The sequence below is a fragment of the Cervus elaphus genome, chromosome 21, assembly GCF_910594005.1.
Source record: "Cervus elaphus chromosome 21, mCerEla1.1, whole genome shotgun sequence".
NCBI lineage: Eukaryota > Metazoa > Chordata > Mammalia > Artiodactyla > Cervidae > Cervus > Cervus elaphus.
In genome coordinates this window covers 7,365,845-7,389,830 of record NC_057835.1, presented here as the reverse complement: position 1 = coordinate 7,389,830, position 23,986 = coordinate 7,365,845, and the positions used below count along the sequence as shown (strand labels likewise).

Here is a 23,986-nt window from a genome sequence, read left to right as displayed (position 1 = left end):
GCTAGCGGGCATCTTCTTGATGGCTCTTTGCCCCACATGCACCCTCTCAAGTCACACCTGGGTCCACCTCCAGCAGCTCTTTCCAGTTCCCCTGCTTCCAATGCCACCACGGCTCTGGGCCACCAGCTTCTCCCACCTGCATGACTTAGGGAACCACTGGTCTGTCCACTCCATTCGTTTTTTAAGTTTTTATTTATGTACGTATCTGTTTTTGGTTGTGCTGGGTCTCCGCTGCTGCAAGCGGGCTTTAGCTGCGGTCAGCAGAGTCGCAGTGCACGGCCTTCTCTCGTTGTGGAGCGTGGGCTCATGGCTCTCAGGCTCGGTAGTTGTGGCTTCTGGGCTCCAGAGCACAGGCTTGGTAGTTGTGATGCATGGGTTTTAGTTGCCCTGTGGCATATGGAATCTTCTTAGGCCAGGGACTGAACCCACGTCCCATTGACAGTGGATCCTTAACCACTGAACCACCGGTGAAGCCCTCCACTTCCAGTCTTGACCTTGCATTCAGTCTCTCCTTTGCACAGTGGATAGAGAGATCCTTAAACTCTATACTTTCCTTTTGGACTTAAGACCCCTCACGGGTTTCTCCCTGGTCCCTCCACCCAGGCCTGCCTCCCCTGTGTCACCATCCGGCCCCGTCCGCCCCACTCAGTCCTGGCTCACTATCGTCCAGCCGCACTGGCCCCTTGCACGGGACCTTTGCACGTGCTGGTCCTCCTCCAGATCCTGCCACTCTCTGAGGCCTGGCTCAGGTGCCGGGTCTCCGGAGCAGCCCCTCTCACACTGTCCAGCACGGTCTCTCGCTCTCCTGTGGAGCTCAGCGCAGCGGCAGTGTGGGCTTGAGTGTGCCTGGAGGAACGTCCAGTTCCTCCCTCAGACTCTGGGCCACAGCAGCACAGAGGCTGCGCTCAGAGCTGCATTTCCAGCACTTAGCCGCTGCCGCCCGCAGAGCACTGTTCAGTCAATGAACCAAACGATGTTCCGGCATCACCAGCAGGGCTGAGTCAGGGCCTGCCTGCCGGGGCTCGTGGTTTGTCATGGGCTACATTTGGATCAGACCTGTCCCTGAGCTCCTCCACTAACAAGTCTCATTGGCTGTGGGGCCCCAGTTGGTATGGTGGTCATGTCTGTCGTAATGCGTGTTGTAGAATTGTGGCTGTTGACTGTTCTGAAGAAACCTAAGAGGTCAGTTTCATCTGATGCAGGAGCTGATTAAGCAGTGTTTCCCAGAACCCACTGCAAACCAGTGTCAGACACCCCATCTGCCTTGCTGAGTGCACCTGTGTGCCTGAGGCCAGGGCAGGCTTAACCCTGCTGTTCCCAGCTGTCCACCTCTTCAGAGGGACCCCGTCTTCCTCCTTCATGTCTGCCTTCTGCTTCAGCCTTTAACACGTAATAAGCATCTTGTGAATGTGGGATTTGATTTTGAAGTGTCTTTTTAAAATAATATCATTTAGAAAAATAAAGTGTCCTTAAAATTTTTTTGAATTCCGTATCTTTAAGGAGCTTTGGGGTGTCCCTGGTGGCTCAGGGGTAAAGAACCCACCTGCGGTGCAGGAGCCACGGGACACTCAGGTTGAATCCCTGGGTTGGGAAGACCCCCTGGAGGAGAGCTTGGCAACTCACTCCAGTATTCTTACCTGGGAAATCCCATGGACAGAAGAGCCTGGTGGGCTACAGTTCATGGAGTCACAAAGAGTTGGACATGACTGAAGCGACTTAGCACGCTCGTAAGGAACTTTGACTGTTAAATTGAAAATATAGGCAAATACATAGTAAGTAGTAACCACGAATAATGTATACTGGTTAAGATTGGTTTGAACATGCTTGATCAAGAATTTGTGCTAATCAAACTGGATATTTGGGAGGCAGTTTAGCTTTGTTTTGTCAATGAACAATTTGCTGTTTAATTAAAGAGTTTAAGGGAGTCTGGCTGAAAAAGCCATTCAGTTCAGTCGCTTAGTCGTGTCTGACTCTTTGGACCCCATGGACTGCAGCACGCCAGACCTCCCTGTCCATCACCAACTCCAGAGCTTCCTCAAACTCATGTCCATTGAGTTGGTGATGCCATCCAACCATCTCATCCTCTGTTGTCCCCTTCTCCCACCTTCAATCTTTCCCAGCAACAGGGTCTTTTCAAATGAGTTAGTTCTTCACATCAGGTGGCCAAAGTATTGGACTTTCAGCTTCAGCATCAGTCCTTCCAATGAATATTCAAGACTGATCTCCTTTAAAATGGACTGGTTGGATCTCCCTGTAGTCCAAGGGACTCTCAAGAGTCTTCTCCAACACCACAGTTCAAAAGCATCAATTCTTTGGCGCTCAGCTTTCTTTATAGTCCAACTCTCACACCCATACATGACTATTGGAAAAACCACAGCTTTGACTAGACAGACCTTTGTTGGCAAAGTAATGTCTCTTCTTTTTAATACGCTGTCTAGGTTGGTCATTGATTTTCTTCCAAGGAGCAAGCGTCTCTCAATTTCATGGCTACAGTCACCATCTGCAGTGATTTTGGAGCTCCAAAAAATGAAGTCTGACACTGTTTCCACTGTTTCCCCATCTATTTGCCATGAAGTGATGGGACCGGATTTCATGATCTTAGTTTTCTGAATGTTGAGTTTTAAGTCAACTTTTTCACTCTCCTCTTTCACTTTCATCAAGAGGCTGTTTAGTGTAGGGAATATGCTATGCATAGGCCTGTACTGTAATTAACAGGGCTTCTTTGAAGAAAAAGAACAACTTTCTCATAGCCCCCAAGCGAAGGGCTGGGAGCAATAAAAAGTACATCTTAGAAAAAACATCTTAAGACTATACTTTCAGGGATCATTTCTATAGTTTGTTGCTAGAGAAGTTTCTCTGATTGTGTAGAGCACCCGAAACCATGAGGAAGAGGTGCAGTGTTCTCTCCTGAGCGTGAAGCCGGTCTTTGGTGTTGCTTCTGCAGCTGCCATTGGCCACTGATGATCGTTCTTCTCTTCCTTTGGGAGAGTAAGAGGGAGAGGACACCATCTGAGTGGTTTAAAAAAAAAAAAAGAAAAAACATCTTGAAAACAAGATGTTGAAGTACTGATGTGACTGATGGAAAACCATTAGTGACTCTTTTCTTGACCAGAGCCTTGAGGGAGTTGCTGAGAAAGGTCGTCACTAGCTGAAGGGCTAAACAGAATCATGAAAGGCCTGAAGGTTTGACATTGAGGACTGTGCATTGTATATCTTTATCCCCGATATGAAACTGTAAAAAACAGATATCTCTAGAGCACCTACAAGGAAGAAGTAGATGTTAGCAATAAAAAGCATGCAGGTATTAGGATCTGGGCTTTTGCCTGCGAGTGGCATCAGCCCTGATCTCCACCTTATTTCTGAGTCTTATTTTTCCTTATTCTTCTGCAGCACTGCTCCCTCAGGTCGGTTCGTTGTTGGGCTGGTCCCAACCCTTTAGTTCTTCACTCTCTGCCATAAGGGTGGTGTCATCTGCATATCTGAGGTTATTGATATTTCTCCTGGAAATCTTGATTCCAGCTTGTGCTTCTTCCAGTCCAGCATTTCTCAAGATGTACTCTGCATATGAGTTAAATAAGCAGAGTGACAATATACAGCCTTGACGTACTCCTTTCCTATTTGGAACCAGGCTGTTGTTCTATGTCCAGTTCTAACTGTTGCTTCTTGACCGGCATACAGGTTTCTCAGGAGGCAGGTCAGGTGCTCTGGTATTCCCATCTGGTATTCCCAAAAGACATTAGGTCCTCAATTTGTCATGAAATGTCCCTGGGAGTTCTGTTTATCTCTGGATGGTTTTATTTCTGTGACATTGAAGGTGACAACATGAGTCTTTGAAAGTGTATGCTAACTCAGATGCTTTCTGAGCCCACATGGTGAATTTCAGTGCCTTTCAGCCTCTGCTGGAAGCAGCTCCCTGAGCCAATGATGGAAATTGGTTGTTGCAGATATTTAACATGAAACCACTACAGATCGTGTTTCCCTCGAGAGCGGACCCCGAGAGCCCCCTCATCGACCTGGACCTTCACCTGCCCCTGCTGTGCTTCAGACCTGAGAAGGTGCTACAGGTACACGTCCTTCCACACCTGTGAGCGTCTCACGCTGACTGACTTAACGGAACATCAAAGAGAGGTTCTTCCTTTTTTGCTTAAAACCAGCTTTCACCGCAGAGCACACTGCTGGGGTCAGGGTGGTTTGGGTTCTGGCAGACGGACCGGGGGAGCTGGAGGAGAGGTGCGCTGCGTCCGTCCTCGCTGGGCGGCACCCTCACGATGCTTCAGGCTTGTGCTGTCCCCGCCTGTTCCCCCAGATCCTCGCCTGCCTCCTGACGGAGCAGCGCGTCGTGTTCTTCTCGTCCAGCTGGGCTCTGCTGACGCTCGTGGCCGAGTGCTTCATGGCCTACCTGCACCCCCTGCAGTGGCAGCACACCTTCGTGCCCATCCTGTCCGGGCAGATGCTGGACTTCCTCATGGCGCCCACCTCCTTCCTCATGGGCTGCCACCTTGACCACTTTGAGGAGGTCAGCAAGGTGAGCACCCACTGCTGGGTTCAGGGCACTGAGTCACCCGGGCACTTTGGGAGGATGCCTGGGGAGCTGCTGGCCGGCGAGGGCGGGCACAGAGGACTGGGGCGGCTCCCCACAGGGCACCAGCATACCCTCCTTGTCCTCGGGGTGTGCCCAGGGCCCACTCCGAGCGTCACACCTGACACCGCTTCTCAGGTTTTCAGGGAGGCGAGGGCAGGCGTCGGAGTTGAGGGAGCTGATTTTGAGTGTCGCCTCTGCTGCGTACTAGTTCTGCGACCCTGAGTGGCTTACTGGCCTTTGCTAAGCCTCAGTCTCCTCATCTGTGAAGTGGGCACGGCCGTGGCCTCCTGGCCAGGGTTCTGGCTCAGGAATGTCTCCCGTCCCTCCTGGCAGGGTTCTGGCTCAGGGATGTCCCCCGCCCCTCCTGGCAGAGGACTGGGCTTGGTGGATGGGAGCCACCATGATACCGTTCCGTAGTTTCCATTTTCACTTTTATTGATTAAGCCTCTGCTGTTCATTAGTACCGTGAACCTACTTCCTAGATGAATGCAGCTGCATGCTTGGTGTCCGAGGGGTGTGTGGGCCTTGCCGAATCCAGTGGCCATTTACTTGCTCGGGGGCAGACCTGAGTCCTGACAGGACGCTGGGGGCTGCAGCATCAGGCAGTGTCGGAGCACACAGTAGGTGCTTCATATGGGCAGCTCTTTTTGCTGCTGTGCTGACAGGGTGCATTTCGAAGGGGAGTTCAGGCCATGGACATCGCCAGCAACAAGAGCAGATTGGGTTTTCTTAAAACAGCTTTTTTTTCAGATACCATTTACACACCACAGAGTTTCCTGGACTAACACGTACAGCTCAATGGCTTTCAGTAACTTGGTGGAGCTGTGCTGCCTAATTTTAGACGTCTTGGTCAGCCCACAGAGAAACCCCGCCTGTGTTAGCAGTCACTCCACCTCCGCCACACCCCCCAGGCCCTGGCCACCCTGCCTGCCCTGTGGGTCTGCCGGTTCTGCATACGGGAATTTTACATAGATGGAATCGTTCAGTGCGTGGTCTTTTATAACTGGCTTCTTTCACCTAGTGATGTGTTTTTGAGGTTCATCCGTGTAGCAGCACTTTATTTGTATTGCCCAGTAGGGTTGCCCTGAATGAAGAGACCACAGTTGTTTATCCATTCATGAGTTGAAGACGTTTGTGGTTGTTTCTGTGTTTTGACTGTTGTGAACGGAAGCTGTGAACACTCACGTACAGGTCTCTGTGTGGACATGCGTTCATTTATTTACCTCGGTACATAGCTTGGTACATGCCTGGGGGAGAAATTGCCTGGTCCAGTGCTAGTATTGTGATTAACCATTGGCGAGATGTCCAGGCTGCTGCCCTCCGCAGCTACCCGGCTCACCGCCCTCCAGCACCGGGAGGGCTCTGGGTTCCTGCCTCCTCCCAGTACGTGTCACCGGTCTTTCTGCTTTCAGCCCTCTTGCTGGCCGGTTTGGATGACTGGCATCGTGGAGGTCTTTTTCTTGTGCTTATTGGTAGTTGGCCCAGGGTGGGTTCTCATGTAACTTTTTCATTTTAATTTTAATTAGCATGTAGTTGATTTTACAGTGTTGTGTTTGTTATTTCAGAAGTCTCTCAGTGTGCGTAGAACCCGAGAGGAGTGGGAGGTTGCCTCGCAGCCCGCTCTGTCCTCGGGAGTTGCCCGGGTTTTCCCGGGCGTTTGCAGCACAGCCCGGCTGGGCCGGTGCCCCTCCTTGTGGCGGAGCCGGCATGTCTGTGTTCTTGGCAGACTCGCTGACTCACTCACCAGGGGACAAACACGCTTTGGGAAAAGGCCATTCAGACCTCCTGGAAGGAAGGGAAAAACGTCACTCTTGGAAATGAGGAAAAAATAGGCATGCTCCGGAGTTAAAGCTGGGTTTCTTTTTTTAGTTGTCAGGGGAAAAACCGCCTTCGTTCTGTCCCTTCAGGAGGGACAAAAGGCCCAGGCGCTTGACTCCGGTCCATAGCCATGAAGGAAGTCCTCCTAGCAGCTACCTGCTCTGGGAGGCGTCCGGGCGAGGCAGCAGGTCTTGGCTGAACGCCTTTGGGGTGTGGATGTTTTCTTGATGGTGCTGGGCACGTGGACGGGGTCCTTGTGAGAGCTGGGCACTCACGCGCTGAGGGTGCCTGTCCCCTCCGGTGTAGCTCTTTGCGCTGGGGCATGTGTTTGTGATACTCCATGTGTCACGGAACACTCACTGAGAGCCCGGCCCGCCAGGAAAGCCAGGGCGAGTTTGGCGTTGTGTTGCTGGGACAGTTGAAGTGCAGAACTCAGTGTTTGTGTGTTCCGTCACAGATAAGACTTCACAAGTAAGCCATACACACGTCTCAAGAACGCTTGAGTGTGTTGGCTCCCTGAGCCCAGGGCACACCTGTGTTCTGGTCCTTGGGGGTGGGGAGCTAGCCAGGCAGCCTGTCGGGCACCCTGAGTGTCGAATGTCAGGGTGTTCTGGCTGGAGCTCTGGAATGTCCTCTCCAGGCTCCCTGAAGTGGTCCACGGAGCGTTTGTACCGGGGTGGGGGGAGGCCTGACCGCGTGTGTTGGAATCTTGACTCAAGGTGTTCAATCACTTTAGCTTATTAACCTAATTCATGGTATGCATTGCATTTTGGAGCAGACAATATAAGGCTTTGTGTGCATATTAAATATACAATAATTTAATTAATGATGACTTGATCTTAGTGAATGCAAAATGTAGCTTTGTGTTTTCAAAGATGTATACAAATTCAGATTCCTACTTTGATCTTTACAAACTTATTTTATAGGAAGCTGATGGTTTAATTTTGATAAACATCGACAATGGGAACATCACCTACTCTAATGATGAGGAGGTTGATGTTCCTGACATCCCTCTCCTGGCTGCACAGACGTTTATTCAGAGGTAAGGGGAGAGATCACGTGTGTTTGGGAAAGTCTTGCTCAGGTTTGTACTTGCCGCATCTGAGTATCTTTTCCAATCTTATATTAACAGATGGTTTATGTATTTAATGGGGCTTCCGTGGTGTCTCAGACAGTAAAGAATCTGCCTGCCAAAAAAAAAAAGAATTTGCCTGCAATGCTCAAGACTTAGGTTCTGTCCTTGGGTTGGAAAGATCCCCTGGAGAAGAGAACGATTTCCTACTCCAGTATTCTTGCCTGGAGAATCTCATGGACAGAGGAACCTGGCGGGCTACAGTCCAAGGGGTTGCAAAGAGTCAGACACGACTGAGCGACTAACACCTCTACTTTTTTTGAAAAATATATTTAATAGATTGGAAATTATTTGTGAATGCTTGAATATAAAAGTTAGTTGTCTTCATTCTGATCCTGTCTAAATACTAAGTGGCCCCGGACCAGGGGACAGTCACACCCCCGGACACCTCCCAACCCCTCCCAGTGATTTCTGAAGTCCTTTCTCCTTCATTCATTCCTTCACCCATTCACTCATCAGATATGTGTCCAGTGCATCGGGCAGGGTATGTGTGTACTGAGCAAGCAGACGTGGCCCTCGCCCCGTGGCACTGTCGGCTGGGACACCCTGACGACCGTGGCCCCCCACCCTTCCCTGGGCGGGCAGCTGTCTTCCCCTTTCGCCCCTGCCCCTCCCCCCCACAGAGCTCTCTCTCAGCGCTGTTATTTTTCCATAACTGTGTCGTGGCCATCTCTATGACTAAACTTTACTGGCCGAGCTCAGGGCTGACACGCTTTTCCCAAAGAGGGCAGGTGATAACCGGTGAGGCTCACAGGTCCCACAGCCTCTGTCGTGGTGGGAGAGGTGTGGCAGTGAGGGGCGGCCCCACAAGCGTCTTCGGGGGCAAGAGAGAGGAGGTATGATCATACTTAGGCCAGGATGAAGGTGCATCCGGGGTGGGCAGTGGCAGAGCCGGGCCCCCTAGGGGGTCCTGCAAAGAGACGGTCCCCTCTTTGGAACCTAACAAGGTGGTGGTGGGAGAGATCCTGCTTTTAGTCTTCCAGCCCAGGTGTGGACCACAGGCAGGCCTGGTGTGGAACTCATGGGGCCCCTTGCAGGGCGAGGGGCGGGGGTGAGTGTAGCAGCCGCTGTTGGCCGTCTCCCATCCGTGCCGACTGTCCCCCTTTATCTTGTCTGCTGTTGGGAGGTCAGACACAGGCCGAGGCCTGAGAGCAGGGGAAGGAGCGGGTGGTCCTCTGTTGGCTCCCTGGCGTGGCTGTTCTCACCTGTGCCTCTTAGCAGTCAGGGCAGGCTGCTATAACAAACACCTCCTAAGCAACCGATATCTACTGCCTCCCAGTCCTGGAGGCTGGAAGTTCAAGGTCAAGATGTCAGTAGGGCTGGTTCCTCCCTGTGTCCTCACGTGGTCGTGCCCCTGTGGGTGTTGTGTTCTATCTCTTATAAGGACACCATCATATTGGAGTAGGTGCAGCCTCATGACCTCATTTTAACTTAATTGCCTCTTTGAAGGCCCCAACTCCAAACACAGTCACACTGTGAGGTACTGGGGGTCAGGACTCCGACATGGGAATTTGGACAACAAACAGTTCAGCCTGTCACATCTTGGTGTTGACTATTCCCTCTCCCTGGATGGTTTCTAGAGTCGATGGGCGTGCCACCTTAACAATGGTCCTTCCATCGTAAACAATCTTACAGCGCCCGGAGCCTGGGCGGCGGGCGTGGAGGCCTGCGTGGCTGGTGGGCCGTGCTCACGGGGCCCAGCCAGGGGCCCTGCTGGAGTGTCGCCCTGTGTGAACTCAGAAGGCGGGACCCACATTCCTCACTGTCTGGGCACTTTCTGATAAGCAGAGTCCGCATTCCCCGATTTTTGAGGACTGATGTTGGCCAGCATTTGGCGAAGCTTCTCAAGTGTTTGCTTGGATGGAGCATATCCAATAAGATGATATCTCGCCTCTGCCCACGTGTTACTGTGAGAATTCTAGAACATTCCCAGGGTTCTCGCTTGGTCAGACCCCCAGAGGTGGGATGTGGCATGTCAGGCTCACCACGAGGGGCTGTTTATAAACATGAACTAACCTGTGCACGGCTGGTGGCATGTCTGTGAAGGGCCCTGGGTCCGTGATCCGAGCCATGGCCGTGGGTCTCCTCTTGGGGACCGGGGTGCGTGAGCACCCACCCACCATATTTGGTGGGAAGGCCACCCTCTGCCATGCTGTCTTCCTCACCTTGAGCAGAGAGTGTTTGCCATGTCCCCCTGCCCCGCTGGATCTCTAGGCATGTGTCATGTGGGTTTATTTGCATATTTAAAGCCTCCGACTCTCTCCTTGGTGTGCAAAGTTGCGTCTAAAAGTGCAGCCGTGGGTGATGCTGGGGAGGCGGGGGTCCTGTGTGATGAAGACCTCTGGGAGCCCCCGTCCCCAAGAACCCCCCGACGAGTGGCCATACCTCAAGCACCCACACCTGCCGGGGCAGGGCCGTCCCACCCAGACCCGCTGGAAACCCTTTGGCCGTTGTGGAAGAGGGGGTGTTGAAAAGAGGGACGGGATGACTCAGCTTGCACAAAAACACCTGTGGTCCAAAGACAAGGCCTTTGTGGGTTCCGCACTAGTGAGCTGTTTGTGTTGGGACGTGAATAGACTCCCAACCGGAATGTGTTTTTAATGACACCCCCTCTCCACCCGCTGCCCCGGTATTGATAGGTGTTCTGAGCATCCTAAGAAGGTCAGTTTAGCTATCCCTGGAGGATTCTGTCTCCTGCCTGTGAGCAGTGGTCATGTGCTGTGGCCTGAGCCGTGGTCACTGTCCCTCTGTTCCTTTCCAGGGTCCAGAGCCTTCAGCTGCACCACGAGCTGGACCTGGCTCACCTCTGCACCAGCACGGACGTGAACGAGGGCCGGGCCTCCAGGCGGGCCTGGCAGCAGCAGCTCAACTGCCAGATCCAGCAGATGACCCTGCAGCTGCTCGTCAGCATCTTCAGGTATTTCAGGTCCCTCCCGGCTCGTCAGCCGGTCCCCAGCCTGCTCCCAGTTCCACGCCAGCCACGGCCCCCAGAGCTCGGGGACTGAAATCCAGGACTGACGTGGGAGAGGCCCCTGCACCCAGGAGGATCCCTGGGAGTGTGTCAGCCCTGCCTGGGGCCTTCCCACCCCCTCCTCTCTCCTGCAAAGGACCACTATGGGCAGTCAGCCTGGGGTCGAGGGACGGATGGATTGTTTCGGGATTGCAGCCCATCCGAAGGCTAGCCCAGGCTGGTTAGCACTCAGGACTGGCCCCCGTGAGGAGCTTTTCTTCTTTCTCCCGTCGCCGTCACCTTCAGCGTCGGGGTCTGTTGTGTGTTGTTGGGAGCCAGCTCTTGGGCCCAGTCGGTCAAGCGGACAGTGCAGTGTGTTTGCTGCATCGGGATGTAGTGCGGGGTGCAGTGGTTGTTCTGGCCTAAATGTGCAGTCCTTTAAGGAGTGTCCGATAGATCCATGCCGACATTCATGTTAACTCTGTGGCGAAGTTATCGGTAAGAAAGCCTTCAAGCCTTTTTTTCCTTCCAACTCTCTCTTCTCCGCTTTGTCTTGAGGCCTCTTTCCCCTGCCTCACTCCCCTGCTTCTCCTCCCACCCTCGGGTCGTGTGTGGCAGGGAAGGTAGCAACTCCAGGTCCTCTTCTGATCTGGACGGACCCAGCCTGGGAAGGGTTTAGACCAGAGCTGGCCGACTTGATGACACTGTGTGATTCAACATTTTAATGGTTGTATTTTTTAGCTGTCTTTCCTTACATAAAGCAAATAATCTATTAGGGAAAAATGGGATGTTACATTATAGATGAGTTGCATTAGCTCTCTGCTTAAGGCACTATAATTTGTGTGGTCGTAGAAATGTTGTTTTCCTTTTGTTCTTTTAATATGGAATCTTTTACGAAAGATTTCTCAGGTGGCGCTAGTGGTAAAGAACCTGCCTGCAATGCAGGAGACATGAGAGACACATAAGGGTTTGATCCCTGGGTCGGGAAGATCCCTTGGAGTAGGAAACAGCAACCCACTCCAGTTTTCTTGCCCGGAGAATCCCCATGGACAGAGGAGCCTGGTGGGCTATAGTTCATGGGGTCACAGAGAGTTGGACACAATAAGCATGCAAGCTTGATGAGTTTAGTTCATTAAAAAGCAGACAGTATGATTCTAAAAGTTGATTTCCCCTAGATGAAGTCATGTCTCTTCTCACGGGAGAGGGAAAACATTGAACATGCTACGTCCTGAATATGTCCTGCACGGTTATTGATTCTGTTGGTAGCTATCACATGAGATCTGGGGCATCGTGTGGCCAAGTCCCCGTGGAATGCAGATTTGGAGGCAGCCGGTAGGGGTCCAGCTGGCAGCCAAGCTGGGCTAATACCCAGTCTGTCTGCCCTTCCTGTCACCACCCTGAACTCAGGCTTATTAGTAGGAACAGTTACGGACAATTGCATCTTCTTCTTTTGAATAAGGAGCTAAGGAGCTCGAGACAGACCCCCTTCCCTGCTGCCTGCCTCCCAGAGCTTCATTCCAGTTGGAGGAAAGCTATACTGAAGTGACAGGACAGCCTGACCACAGGTTACACCCAAACCCTCGGGGCTCAGAATAATCCTTGTGGAGACAGGGCTTTTCAAACTGTGTATTTCTTGCCATCAGTTTTTTGCTAACAGCAATATGTTTTTCATGTGTTTAAAAACATTTCAACACTTAGACTGTCTTTCTTCATCAGGGAAGTGAAGAATCACTTGAATTATGAACACAGAGTGTTCAATAGTGAAGAGTTTCTCAAAACAAGAGCTCTAGGGGACCAGCAGTTTTATAAGCAGGTGAGAGGCGTATGGGGTTTCTGTGCGTGTATATATTCCATCCTTTGCACTTTTCTCTGCTCAAAATGCTTTTCACATCCAGGGTTTCCAGCATCTGTTAATACTTTATTCTATGTTTTAGCTTTCCTAGAAGCTTGTTTGAGCGTGGGTCCTGCTGATCCTTTGCCCAGCTCTTATTTTCTTACTTGGCTTTTTAGAGTGATGCACGTGTAACTCAGTGTATCCGTCTTAAGTGTAGAGTGTGCTGAGTTGTGCCCAAGGCCCGTGCCTGGTAGCCCCTTCTTCAGCCTGGATCTGGACGCTTCCTATCAGCCTGCACAATTCCATGCCCTTCCCACCACCGCCTCCTTCCCTGGGCTGGGCCACATCCCCTCTCCCCGGCACCTGACTTGGAGGTTGTTCTGCCGGACTCTGTGGATGGGTGGGCTGGCTGTGAGGTGGGCGTATGGGGGAGGTCGCCGTCCCCAGGAGATCCCAGAATTGATGACTCAGCTGCTGTTGTCCTGGGGGGCAGGGTGATTTGGGCTTTTGAATTTTTTGTGATTTTTCAAATGTAGAGAGTGTCTGATTCTTTGAGGTTGGCTGGTGAGGGATTGAGGAGGATCTTAGTTTAGATTCTGATGAGCTAAGAACGCTGCCTGTGTTGGGAACTTGGGTCTGGAGGAGCTGGTGAGAGGCCGTGGTGGGCCGGGGAAGGGCCCTCGTGCAGCGGCTGCAGGGGCCCTGGCGGCTCAGGACGGGAGCAGGTGTAGTGACCGCCCTCGGCATCTGTTCCAGGTCCTGGATACATACATGTTTCATGCCTTCCTCAAGGCCCGGCTCAGCAGAAGGATGGACGCCTTTGCCCAGATGGACCTCCACACGCAGTCCGAGGAGGACAGGTGTGCATGTTAGGTTCTGAAGGATGCGCTGCTCTCCGGGGGCCTGGACGCTCAAGCAGCAGTTATCTCTGGACAGATGAATGATAAATCAGATCGGAGGAGTCTCACATTTAGATGTGCATGAGCTGGCTAGCAGGCCCGGCTCCTCCCGTGCAGCTGTTTCCTGGGGCTGGGGGGACACCGAAGTGCCCACAGTGCAGCTCTGGGTCTGCGTTCGTGCTGTTCTCTCCCCGTCTTCCTTCTCTTGCTCTCCCTACATCTTCGCTGTTTCCTGCCTCCTCTGTGTTGCTTTTCCTGAACTCCTCAAACATGCATCACTGTCAACAATGCCCTCGTTTATCCTGTGTGTCGTGACCTCTCCTGGGGGGTGTGGCCTGCACTCAGCCTTCACCACACGAGGGAGAGCCAGGCAAGCTCCGGCCATTTCTCCCTCGGCACGGGGATACTGGACACTGGGCACCACACTTGCGAAAATGCCCAGTTGAACCTGTTGAATCGTTACCGTACATGTAAGATGTTGGGATTTTCCACCCAGGATAAACGGGATGCTCCTGAGTCCGAGGAGACCCACGATTGAGAAGATGGCCAGCCGGAAGTCCTCAGCCCCACATGCAGCCCACCGGCGCATGGTGGTCAGCATGCCCAACCTGCAGGACATCACGGTGCCCGAGCTGCCACCCCGGAACTCGTCGCTTCGGAAGATACAGACCATGGAGTGCGGGAGCAGCTGCACAGGTGGGCCAGCCACGCCCCTTCCATGGCTTTTCCTAGTCACATGATTCTAACACTGCCAGTTGCTGAAAGAAGTCAGACCTCATTCCAGGAGAAGGGAATGGGCTTCTTTTTTTTCGGGGGTGGTGGTGGTGGTAGTTCTAGTAGTTTGATTGTTTGAAATATTTTTAGAATATTTATTTTGCAAACTATGTTCATTATAGAAAATGATCTCTTATCTGTATTTTCCATCACTTGGTTCCCAACTGCTGAAGACCACAACTATTCACGATTTTCATGTCTGTCATACATGTGTGGTTATGTGCGTGTATATGCACATGTACCTAGGAGACACATGTTTACGTGTGTCACTAATGAGGTGCAGCAACTCTTAAGCCTCCAGCGATTCTTGGGCCTTTCCTAGGTGTTGGGGTACACAGGAAGCCAGTGCCCCCGCCCCCATGGACGGGGATGAAGGCAGACGATAGAAATGCGTAACACTAGTGGGGGGTTAGTTGAGGTGTTCAGTGTCGTGACACGGTCAGGGGTGGTGATGGGCACGGCTGTGCCGTGGGGGTGGGGAGCAGCGCTGTGGTCTCGGGAGGTGGATGCGGGGGGAGCGGCGTGACGTGGGAGGCAGTGGCTGCGTCTCCACCTGCGTGCAGAGCGTCTGCTTGGGGTCCCCTTGCTGGTGAGTTGCTGTAAAGCCCATTTGGACGTGTGTGAGCCCATGTGTTTTTCCCACGTGAGCCACAGCGAAGCAGGTCACGTGTGATGCCGCTTGTGGGTGCTTGAGGCTTCTCCTCGCAGCTCCAGGAGGGGGTCTCCACCCATCCTCTGTGGATGGAGATGCGGTGGGGAGACGGTGCTGTGGGTGGAGCACCAGGTACCAGCCGGGTCTCCTGTGAGTTGGCCCGAGAGCCAGAGGCTGAGGGAAGAGCATGCCCTCGAGGCCGGGAGGGGCTGTGTGTTCAAACAGCAACCCTCTGGAGGCCCCTGGTGGGCCTGAGTCCCGGCGCAGCTGCCTGCCGGCTCTGTGACCCCGGGCAGTTGCTCTGCCTCTCTGGGGCCTGCACGCCCTCTCATTAGAGCACCGCGGGGCCTTGCACTCTGCACTGGGCCCTCTCGCTGCAGGAAGGTGTTCCACTCCCCCTGCCCCTGCCCCGGGCTCCTCCGCCATCCTCCAGGCTTTGTTACTGAGGCCCCACCTCCTTGGGGTGCGCTACTTCCTGCGGCCTGGCCTTGTCCACTGGCGCTGCCTGGGAGCCGTGGGGGTGAGGTTGTGGAAGGCACTGGTGTGACACACAGCTGGTTATGCGTGACATGCGGCAGCTGTGTGCCGGGGACCAGTGGAAGCCACGGCCCCCACACCTGTGAGATGAGTGTGGCAACAATACCCGGGCCCAGAGCTGCTGCTGAGGTAAAAGAAACGGCTGTTTGACGGGGCTTGCCTGCCTGGCAGGTACGTCTCAGCCTAGGTTATCCGCTTAATCCTCCAGTCTCAGCATCACGTGTTTCAATTTAGCCATCAGCAGTTTTAGCAAATAAAATAATGCCGTACTCTCGGGGTGCCATGGGAGGCCGCTGGGGGCCCCCCTCAGCGTGGGGTACGTGGGGCTTCCTGGAAGATGTATACGGTTCTGGTTCCATGCTGTACCCAGGGCCCAGAAACAGCAGGGTGCTGGGGTGGAAACGTGTGTCTGCCTCTAAGGTCTGCGCTTACCGCCCACTTCCCCTTCACCCCCAGTTCTGGACGTGCCCCCTAAGTCGACACACACCTTCAAGATCCCGGAAATCCACTTCCCGCTGGTGGCCCAGTGCGTGCAGGCGTTCTACACGGACTGCGTGGCCCAGCTGAGCAAGGCAATGGGCTCGCTGGCCCCCGAGAACTCGGTGCTGCTGGCCAGGTACTTCTACCTCCGGGGGCTGGTGCAGCTGATGCAGGGCCACCTGCTGGGCGCCCTGCTGGACTTCCAGAGCCTGTACAAGACCGACATGCGCATCTTCCCTGCTGACCTCGTCCAGACGACCGTGGAGTCCCTGTCGGCGCCCGAGCGCACGCAGGCTGAGCGCACGCCCGAGCTGCGCCGGCTCATCAGCGAGGTCATGGACAGGCCCGTGGACACTCCCAAGGCCGACGACCGTGTCAAGAACTTCGAGCTGCCCAAGAAGCACATGCAGCTGGACGACTTCGTGAAGAGGGTGCAGGAGTCAGGCATCGTGAAGGACGCTGGCGTCATACACCGGCTGTTCGAGGCGCTGACTGTAGGTAGGAGGATCCCTGCGGCTGGGGGCGCCCTGGATGGCAGGTTGGCCCAGCCAGGGAGAACCTCGTGTGTCTGTGAGTCACTCAGTCATGTCTGACTCTTTGTGACCCCGTGGACTGTAGCCCGCCAGGCTCCTCTGTCCATGGGATTCTCCAGGCCAGAACACTGGAGTGGGTTGCCATACCCTCCTGCAGGGGATCTTCCCGACCCAGGGATCAAACCTGGGTCTCCTACACTGCAGGTGGATTCTTCACCGTCTGAGCCAACTTTGCCTTCCAGAAAGCCTCATGGGTAGGGGCTTTTCCTACTGACGGACCCAGCAGCTGGCCGAGAGAGGCGGAGGGTCTGGGGAAGCTTGGTGACATCGGTCCTGGGGGACCTGCTCACGGTGTGATGACCCCTCCCTCCCACAGGGGGACCCACAGCTGGGACGGGAAGGTTCCTGCATTTGGAGCAGGCGCCTAGTGGGTAATACAGACCCACAAACACACAGAGCAGCACAGGGTCTGTGGGACCGTCTGCCTGGCACCTGCCCACCAGCCGGCAGGGCTTTTCCTTCCAGGCCTCAGTCTCCCTGTGACCGAGCATCCCACGGTGGCTGGGCCTGTGTGGAGGGTGAAGCACAGGAAGTGTTATTAGATGCCACCAGGGAAGAGCGTGCCAGCTCAGGGGGTGTCCAGGATGACCGCCTTGTCCGGGAAGGCTGCCCGTGGGCCCTCTATCTGGGTTTTGAAGGATGGGTAGGAGTTTTCTGGTCTGAGCACTGCAGACCAGCGTGTACAGAGGCATGTTACCACATGTCACTGTGCTGGGAGGCTGGAGTGTGACCGGAGGAGGGGCCTGACCTTGGAGGAGTCGGCCTCATGAACACGGGGAGACTCACCCTGGGTGTGAAGTGAAGCAGGCTTGCTTGGGGGTGTGAGGGGCCCACTGAGGATGGAGGGCAGACGGATCCATGACGCAAATGGAGCCACAGGAGCCAGACATGGGGAAGCGTCAGGATTAGGATGAGCCATTTCTCGCAGCAGCTGAGTGGGAGTTGGGAGCAGTCCCCGCTCCATGTTACAGATAGGGAAGCAGGTTCGCTTCGTATCTTGCCTTTGGTCACACTGCTGAAGAGCAGTGAAGCTGGACTTCGGATTTGGGTCTCTCTCCAGCTCTAGAGCCCCTGAATACTGGACATTTGGGAAGGTTACTGAATCGATTAAGATCATCATGCGTACAAATAGTGATGTATTTGTTCACGTAACCAAAGAGTAAGGCTTGATGCAGTGCTGTGGGAGTGTCCGAGGATCTGTTAGTGTTAGCTGCACCCTTGGACTGGCCCCAGGATGGCTGCCCACCAGTTCCAGAGGTGGCACAGGACTTCATCCTTGTCCCAGGGTCCCCACCTGGTGCCCTGAGAGGCACTTGACTACCAGCGTAGGGAGGGACTGGAGAGGACAGATGGACTCAGCCCAGATCACGTGCCCCCCTGCGCACCTGGGGAAACTGGGTCAGAAGGGCACTCTTTCCCAGGTGGTTCCCGTCCAGGTAGACTTAGGTGCTGGCGCCACCTGCTGCCTCCTTTGGGTAATGCGCAGTGTCCTGGGGTCCATGGCTTTAAGAACCTCTTTTTTTCTTTATAAAACTAAGGACACCAGAAACAGATTGACCCAGAAACGTTCAAAGATTTCTACAACTGCTGGAAGGAGGCAGAAGCAGAGGCGCAGGAGGTCAGCCTGCCTTTGTCGGTGATGGAGCAGCTGGACAAAAACGAGTGTGTGTACAAGCTGTCGCGCTCTGTCAAGACGAATCGCGGGGTGGGCAAGATTGCCATGACCCAGAAGCGCCTGTTCCTCCTCACGGAGGGGCGGCCGGGCTACGTGGAGATCTCCACCTTCAGGAACATAGAGGTGAGGACAGGCCTGTGGCTGCCAGCCATGGGCCCGCCCCTACACCCAGCTCCTGTTAACCCCAGCGCCCCCGCCCAGACCGTCATTTCACTTACCCGCGTCTCTTTCTGCCTCTGCAGGATGTCAGAAGCACCATGGCCACTTTTCTGCTCCTGAGAATTCCCACTTTAAAAATCAAAACGGCGTCCAAGAAAGAAGTCTTTGAGGCTAACCTCAAGACGGAGTGCGACCTCTGGCACCTGATGGTGAAGGAGATGTGGGCCGGGAGGAAGCTGGCCGACGACCACAAGGTCTGTTCTCACCCGGGGCTGCGGTCTCTTAGCGATGCTCAGCGTAAAGCCCGGGCGACTCGGGCCTGGGCCTGGGCGCAGCATCTCGTCAGAAGGCACTGATGATGCTGTGGTCCGTGTGACTCGGCGCCAGGCCCTGGGGTGATGGGGAAGGCCTTGGGGGCAAACACAGAGGCCAGCCCGCAGGGCGGTATGTGTGGACCTGGGCTTGGCCTCTGCATTCTGCCTCCTCTGCTCCGGGTGACGCCTGGGGAGGGGAGCGTCGGGGCTGCACTCTGGCAGATGTGAGCTCAACTCTCAACTCTTTCTCTTCACGGGATTAGGGTTCTGTTCGGGGGTGTATTAGGTTCCTTCCACAGGGCTATATTTAAAATCCTAGGGAATTTTGTAGCTTCACTTACTTTGGGCCAGACTGATGGCATTGGCTACAGCAAGTTAAGACTTCCTAGTCATGAAGGGTACCCTGGACAGAGGTAAGACATAGGGACACACCAGGGCGATGTTTGTCTTGTCCGAAAGGCGAGATGAGACAGGAAACCCACAACAGAGTGAGCAAAGGGTCCAAACTGGGAACTCACATGGGGAGTGTTTGTAAGGTTCTCGAGAGCTGCAGCTCACTGGTCATCGGGGAGATGCAGGTGGGGGCGGCAGCCACCCAGTGGCAAACTTCAGTAGGAACGTACGTCCAGTGGTGGAAGAGCTGCCTCTGTGATGGACCTTCCATCCCTGGAGGAGCCTAACGTCAAGGAAATGGAAGGAGGCTTCTGTTTAAAATAAGGGAGGACTAGGTCCTAAGATTCCAATGTTCTGTGACTTTTGGACTCTCTGATTTTACGTCCACTTGATTATTTAGCACAACCCAGGTGGCTCCATTTTTAAAACTCTGCCTGCCAATGCAGGAGATGTGGGTTTGATCCCTGGGCCGGGAAGATCCCTTGGAGAAGAAAATGGTAAGCCACTGCAGTATTCTTGCCTGGAAAATTCCATGGACAGAGGAGCCTGGTGGGCTGCAGTCCACGGGGTCGCAGAGAGTCGGACACAACTCAGAGACTAAACAACAACAACAAAGCGCGTCAAAGCTGGTGGGCTGGCAGGCGCCTAAGGACAGTCGTGCAGGCTCACATCTGGCCCACCCTTCACAGGGGCTGCAACTGCCTTTGCCAAACACGGTGGAGCTGGTCATTGTGACAGACACTGTGCGGCCTACAGGCCCTGAAGTGTTCACCACCTGGATGTTTATAGGAGCTTAGTGACACCTGGGATCAGTTCAGTTTACTTCAGTTGCTCAGTCGTGTCTGACTCTTTGCGACCCCAGGGATTGCAGCACGCCAGGCTTCTCTGTCCATCACCAGCTCCCGGAGTTTACTCAAACTCATGTCCATCGAGTCAGTGATGCCATCCAACCATCTCATCCTCTGTCATCCCCTTCTCCTCCTGCCTTCAGTCTTTCCCAGCATCAGGGTCTTTTCAAATGAGTCAGTTATTCGCATCAGGTGGCCAAAGGATTGGAGCTTCAGCTTTGGCATCAGTCCTTCCAATGAATATTCAGGACTGATTTCCTTTAGGATGGTCTGGCTGGATCTCCTTGTTGTCCAAGGGACTCTCAAGAATCTTCTCCAACGCCATAGTTCAGAAGCATCAAGTCTTTGGTGTTCAGCTTTCTTTATAGTCCAACTCTTACATCCATACATGACCATTGGAAAAATCATAGCTTTGACTAGATGGACCTTTGTTGGCAAAGTAATGTCTCTGCTTTTTAATAAGCTGTCTAGGTTGGTCATAACTTTTCTTCCAAGGAGCAAGCATGTCTCAATTTCATGGCAGCAGTCACCATCTACAGTGATTTTGGAGCCCCCCAAAATAAAAGTCTGTCACCGTTTCCATTGTTTTCCCATCTATTTGCCATGAAGTGATGGGACCAGATGCCATGATCTTAGTTTTCTGAATGTTGAGTTTTAAGCCAACTTTTTCACTCTCCTCTTTCACTTTCATCAAGAAGCTTTTTAGTTCTTCACTTTCTGCCATAAGGGTGGTGTCATCTGCATATCTGAGGTTATTGATATTTCTCCTGGCAATCTTGATTCCAGCTTGTACTTCATTCAGCCCAGCATTTCTCATGATGTACTCTGAATATAAGTTAAATAAGCAGGGTGACAATATACAGCCTTGATGTACTCCTTTCCCGATTTGGAACCAATCTGTTGTTCCATGTCCAGTTCTAACTGTTGCTTCTTGACCTGCATACAGATTTCTCAAGAGGCAGGTCAGGTGGTTTGGTCTTCCCATCCCTTTAAGAATTTCCCATAGTTTGTTGTGATCTACACAGTCAAAGGCTTTGGCATAGTCAATAAAGTATGTTTTTCTGGAACTCTCTTGCTTTTTTGATGATCCAACAGATGTTGGCAATTTGATCTCTGATTCCTCTGGCTTTTCTAACTCCAGCTTGAACCTCTGGAAGTTCATGGTTCACATACTGTTGAAGCCTGGCTTGGAGAATTTTGAGCATTAGTTTGCTAGCGTGTGAAATGAGTGTAATTTTGCAGTAGTTTGAGCATTCTTTGGCATTGCCTTTCTTTGGGATTGGAATGAAAACTGACATTTTACATTCCTGTGGTCATTGCTGAGTTTTCCAAATTTGCTGGCATATTGAGTGCGGCACTTTCACAGCATCATCTTTCAGGATTTGAAATAGCTCAACTGGAATTCCATCACCTCCACTAGCTTTGTTGGTAGTAAGTTGTTGTTGTTCAGTTGCTAAGTTGTGTCTGACTCTTTATGACCCCATGGACTGCAGCAAGCCAAGCTTCCCTGTCCATCACCGTCTCCTGGAGTTTGCTCAAACTCATGTGCATTGAGTCAAATGATGCCATCCAATCACCTCATCCTCTGTTACCCCCTTCTCCCACCTTCAATCTTTCCCAGCATTAGGGTCTTTTCCAGTGAGCTGGCTCTTCACATCAGGTGACCAAAGTATCGGCACTTTAGCTTCAGCATCAGTCCTTCCAATGAATATTCAGGATTGATTTCCTTGAGGAGTGACTGGTTTGATCTCCTTGCTGTCCAAGGGACGCTCAAGAGTCTTCTCCAACACCACAGTTCAAGAGCATCAGTTCTTCGGTTGTTAGCTTTTATGGACTGGGTAATTTCATAGGCTAGTGAGTGGGAGGATTATTCCAACTATTTTGGGGAAGGGGTGGAGACAACCAGTATTTGTCTCAACTAAGAGAACATAAGTACATGACATGAAATCCAAATTTAAACTCTGCAGGTGGCTTTGAAAACCACACATGTTTAAAAGTATTGCTGTGTGTAACGGGACAAAGTCTTAGCGGGACGTGATTTCAGAGACACTGTGCTGAGATGACCGTGCCTCCCACAGGACCCCCAGTACGTACAGCAGGCGCTGACCCACATTCTCTTGATGGATGCAGTCGTCGGCACGCTGCAGTCACCGGGAGCCATCTATGCGGCCTCCAAGTTGTCCTACTTTGATAGGATGAAGAATGAAAGTAAGGTTTTTATCTGGTTGCCTTTTGTCTTACCAGTTGGAACCAACCCAAACGTCTCAAACTTCTTTCTTCTGCACTTTTCCCTTTTGAACACCACTCCTCCCTCTGCGTCTTTCCTTTTCTCACTTAGCAATCCCTTGGAGCTCTCTGCTCCTTAGGACATGCTGAGGCACCTCACCATTTCAGTGTCTGAGTAGCAGTACACTTTACCCCGTACGGTGTTGGTCCTGAATCTGAATTACCAATGACACGACAACAGGGTTTCCGTTGAGTGGCTCACAGAGTCGCCGTCGCAGTCTCTGAGCTCTGTGGTCGGACACACGCCCGCTGCAGAGCCGCAGGGACCTCTGTGCATGGTTGCCCATGACTGCCTGACCGCACTGCTCGGGCGTGGGGAGACCCCTGATGGCCGTCTCACTTTTTTCCCTTGATTTGGTCAGTTCCCCACCCCTAGGAATTCTCTGGTCTCCTGCCTGTAGGTTTAGATCTGGCTCTCACATTCTGGAAGCCATAGAGGTCAGTGGTTAGCTCAGTTTTTTATTTTTAGAAGATTTTTCAAGTCCAGGAAATAGGGAGAAGATAAGAATAGGTTTATGCAACATTTTTAGCTACTTCTGTTTTGTGTCTACTTTTTTTTTTTTGTTACATCTATGTTTATTAAAAACTGCCACAAACAAACAAAGCCTGTACAAAAAAGCTCCAGGTACATTATCGCTTAGGACCTCCAATTCCTCTGCCACCGCCACATAGTCTTCCTCTGTCATGGATTGGTCTTCCTTCCCCACCTGCCATAAACAAAACTACTTTGAAATAGTAGTCTTGAGAGACATTATCGTCTAGGACCCCCTCTTCCTCTGCCTCGGCCTCGGCCACGTCCTCTTCCTCGGCCTCGGCCTCTTCCTGCAACAGCTTCCCTTTTCTTGGACTTCACCTTCGGTTCCACATCCACGAGCAGGGTGTCCAGAGGTAAGCTGTCCGGCAGAATGAAATACCGGATGTTATTTTCTCGGATACTCAGTGTCTCCAGTTGTACCGGCTCTCTGTTCTTCAGGGTCATTTTCACTGCTTTAAGATGCGTATTCATACTGACATCTACACCTGTGATTGTTCCATGGACCTGTGTTCCATTCTTTAATTCAATGGTTACAGTTTCGTGACTCAATTTCATCAAAAATCTCACGAGCTTCATCCTAGCGGTGCTGTCACCCTTTCGGCCCGATAGTACACAAAATCCGACCACCAACAGCCGAGGTCGGGCGTATGAATGGCCGGAAACACTTACTATCGGGGCTCCGACGTAGAGACCGCGCTGAGCGCAGGGACGCACTGTTTTGTGTCCACTTTTAAATGATCTGCTAAAACCAGCTGTCCTATGCTTTGCATAAAGAAGCAGAGACTGTAGAGGACCACTTACTCTATCAGCCTTACTACGTGCTGGAAGTCACATGTGCTCCGTTAAACCCACCACGTGAAGTTAATTCATGAAACACAGATGAGCAGGTTGTAGGGATTTTAAAAAAATTATTTTGGCTGTGCTGGGTCTTTGTTGCGGAGTGGGCGTTCTCTAGTTGTGGCGAGCAGGGGCTACTCTTTGCTGCGGTGTGCGGGCTTCTCACTGTGGTGGCGTCTCTGGCTGTGGGCGTGCGGGCTTCAGTAGCTGCAGTGTGCGGGCTCAGCAGTTGCGGCTCCCAGGCTTAGGTGCTCTGGGGCGCGTGGGATAGTCCTGACCAGCGGCTGAACCCGTGACCCCTGCTTTCCTATCCACTGTACCACCAGGGAAGTCCTGTAGGGATGTTTTTCAGATGACAACTAGTTCTGCTTGTATTCACTTTAAAAAACGTAGCCGTTTTATTGAGAGATAATTCACACACCGTTCCCTTGCACAGTGTACACCTTGCTGGTTTGAGTGTATTCAGAGCTCTACAGCTGTGAGCACAGTGGGTTTCAAACGTTTTCCTCACCCCGGTAAGAAGCCCCATGCGTTTAGCAGCCGCCCCTCAGCTGCTGAGCAACCCCTGACCGACTTTCTGTCGCTGGGGATATGCCCGTTTTTGCCTAGTCTGAGCACTTCCTACGTGTGAACTCATAGCAGTGCGTGTCCTGTGTGTCTGGCATCCTCACGTGGAGTCACGCTCCCG

The 23,986-nt window shown here is 52.7% G+C and overlaps 2 protein-coding genes and 1 non-coding gene across 5 annotated transcripts in view; 2 read left to right on the top strand and 1 right to left on the bottom strand.

Moving 5' to 3' along the window:
• The window catches only part of DENND3 (DENN domain containing 3), a 52,957-nt gene that overhangs the window by 13,676 nt on the left and 15,295 nt on the right, over positions 1–23,986 (top strand). For all 3 annotated transcript variants that reach the window (XM_043879942.1, XM_043879941.1, XM_043879940.1), the window contains 11 exons: positions 3,945–4,064; positions 4,307–4,525; positions 7,327–7,442; positions 10,294–10,449; positions 12,199–12,295; positions 13,073–13,176; positions 13,712–13,911; positions 15,635–16,156; positions 17,790–18,049; positions 18,169–18,339; positions 21,719–21,848. In XM_043879942.1, coding sequence (XP_043735877.1) covers positions 3,945–4,064; positions 4,307–4,525; positions 7,327–7,442; positions 10,294–10,449; positions 12,199–12,295; positions 13,073–13,176; positions 13,712–13,911; positions 15,635–16,156; positions 17,790–18,049; positions 18,169–18,339; positions 21,719–21,848 — 2,095 coding nt within the window. The remainder of the gene's footprint in view (positions 1–3,944; positions 4,065–4,306; positions 4,526–7,326; positions 7,443–10,293; positions 10,450–12,198; positions 12,296–13,072; positions 13,177–13,711; positions 13,912–15,634; positions 16,157–17,789; positions 18,050–18,168; positions 18,340–21,718; positions 21,849–23,986) is intronic.
• Positions 1,340–23,156, bottom strand: LOC122679334 (small nuclear ribonucleoprotein Sm D1-like). The gene is made up of 2 exons (XM_043879944.1): positions 22,650–23,156; positions 1,340–1,355 (listed from the first exon to the last, which is right to left on the bottom strand). The coding sequence occupies exon 1, from the start codon at positions 23,035–23,037 to the stop codon at positions 22,678–22,680; it is 360 nt and encodes a 119-aa protein (XP_043735879.1). The 5' UTR covers positions 23,038–23,156; the 3' UTR covers positions 1,340–1,355; positions 22,650–22,677.
• On the top strand, positions 2,805–3,018 carry LOC122679724. The gene has a single exon (XR_006336511.1). It is a non-coding gene; the product is annotated as a small nucleolar RNA U3 (small nucleolar RNA).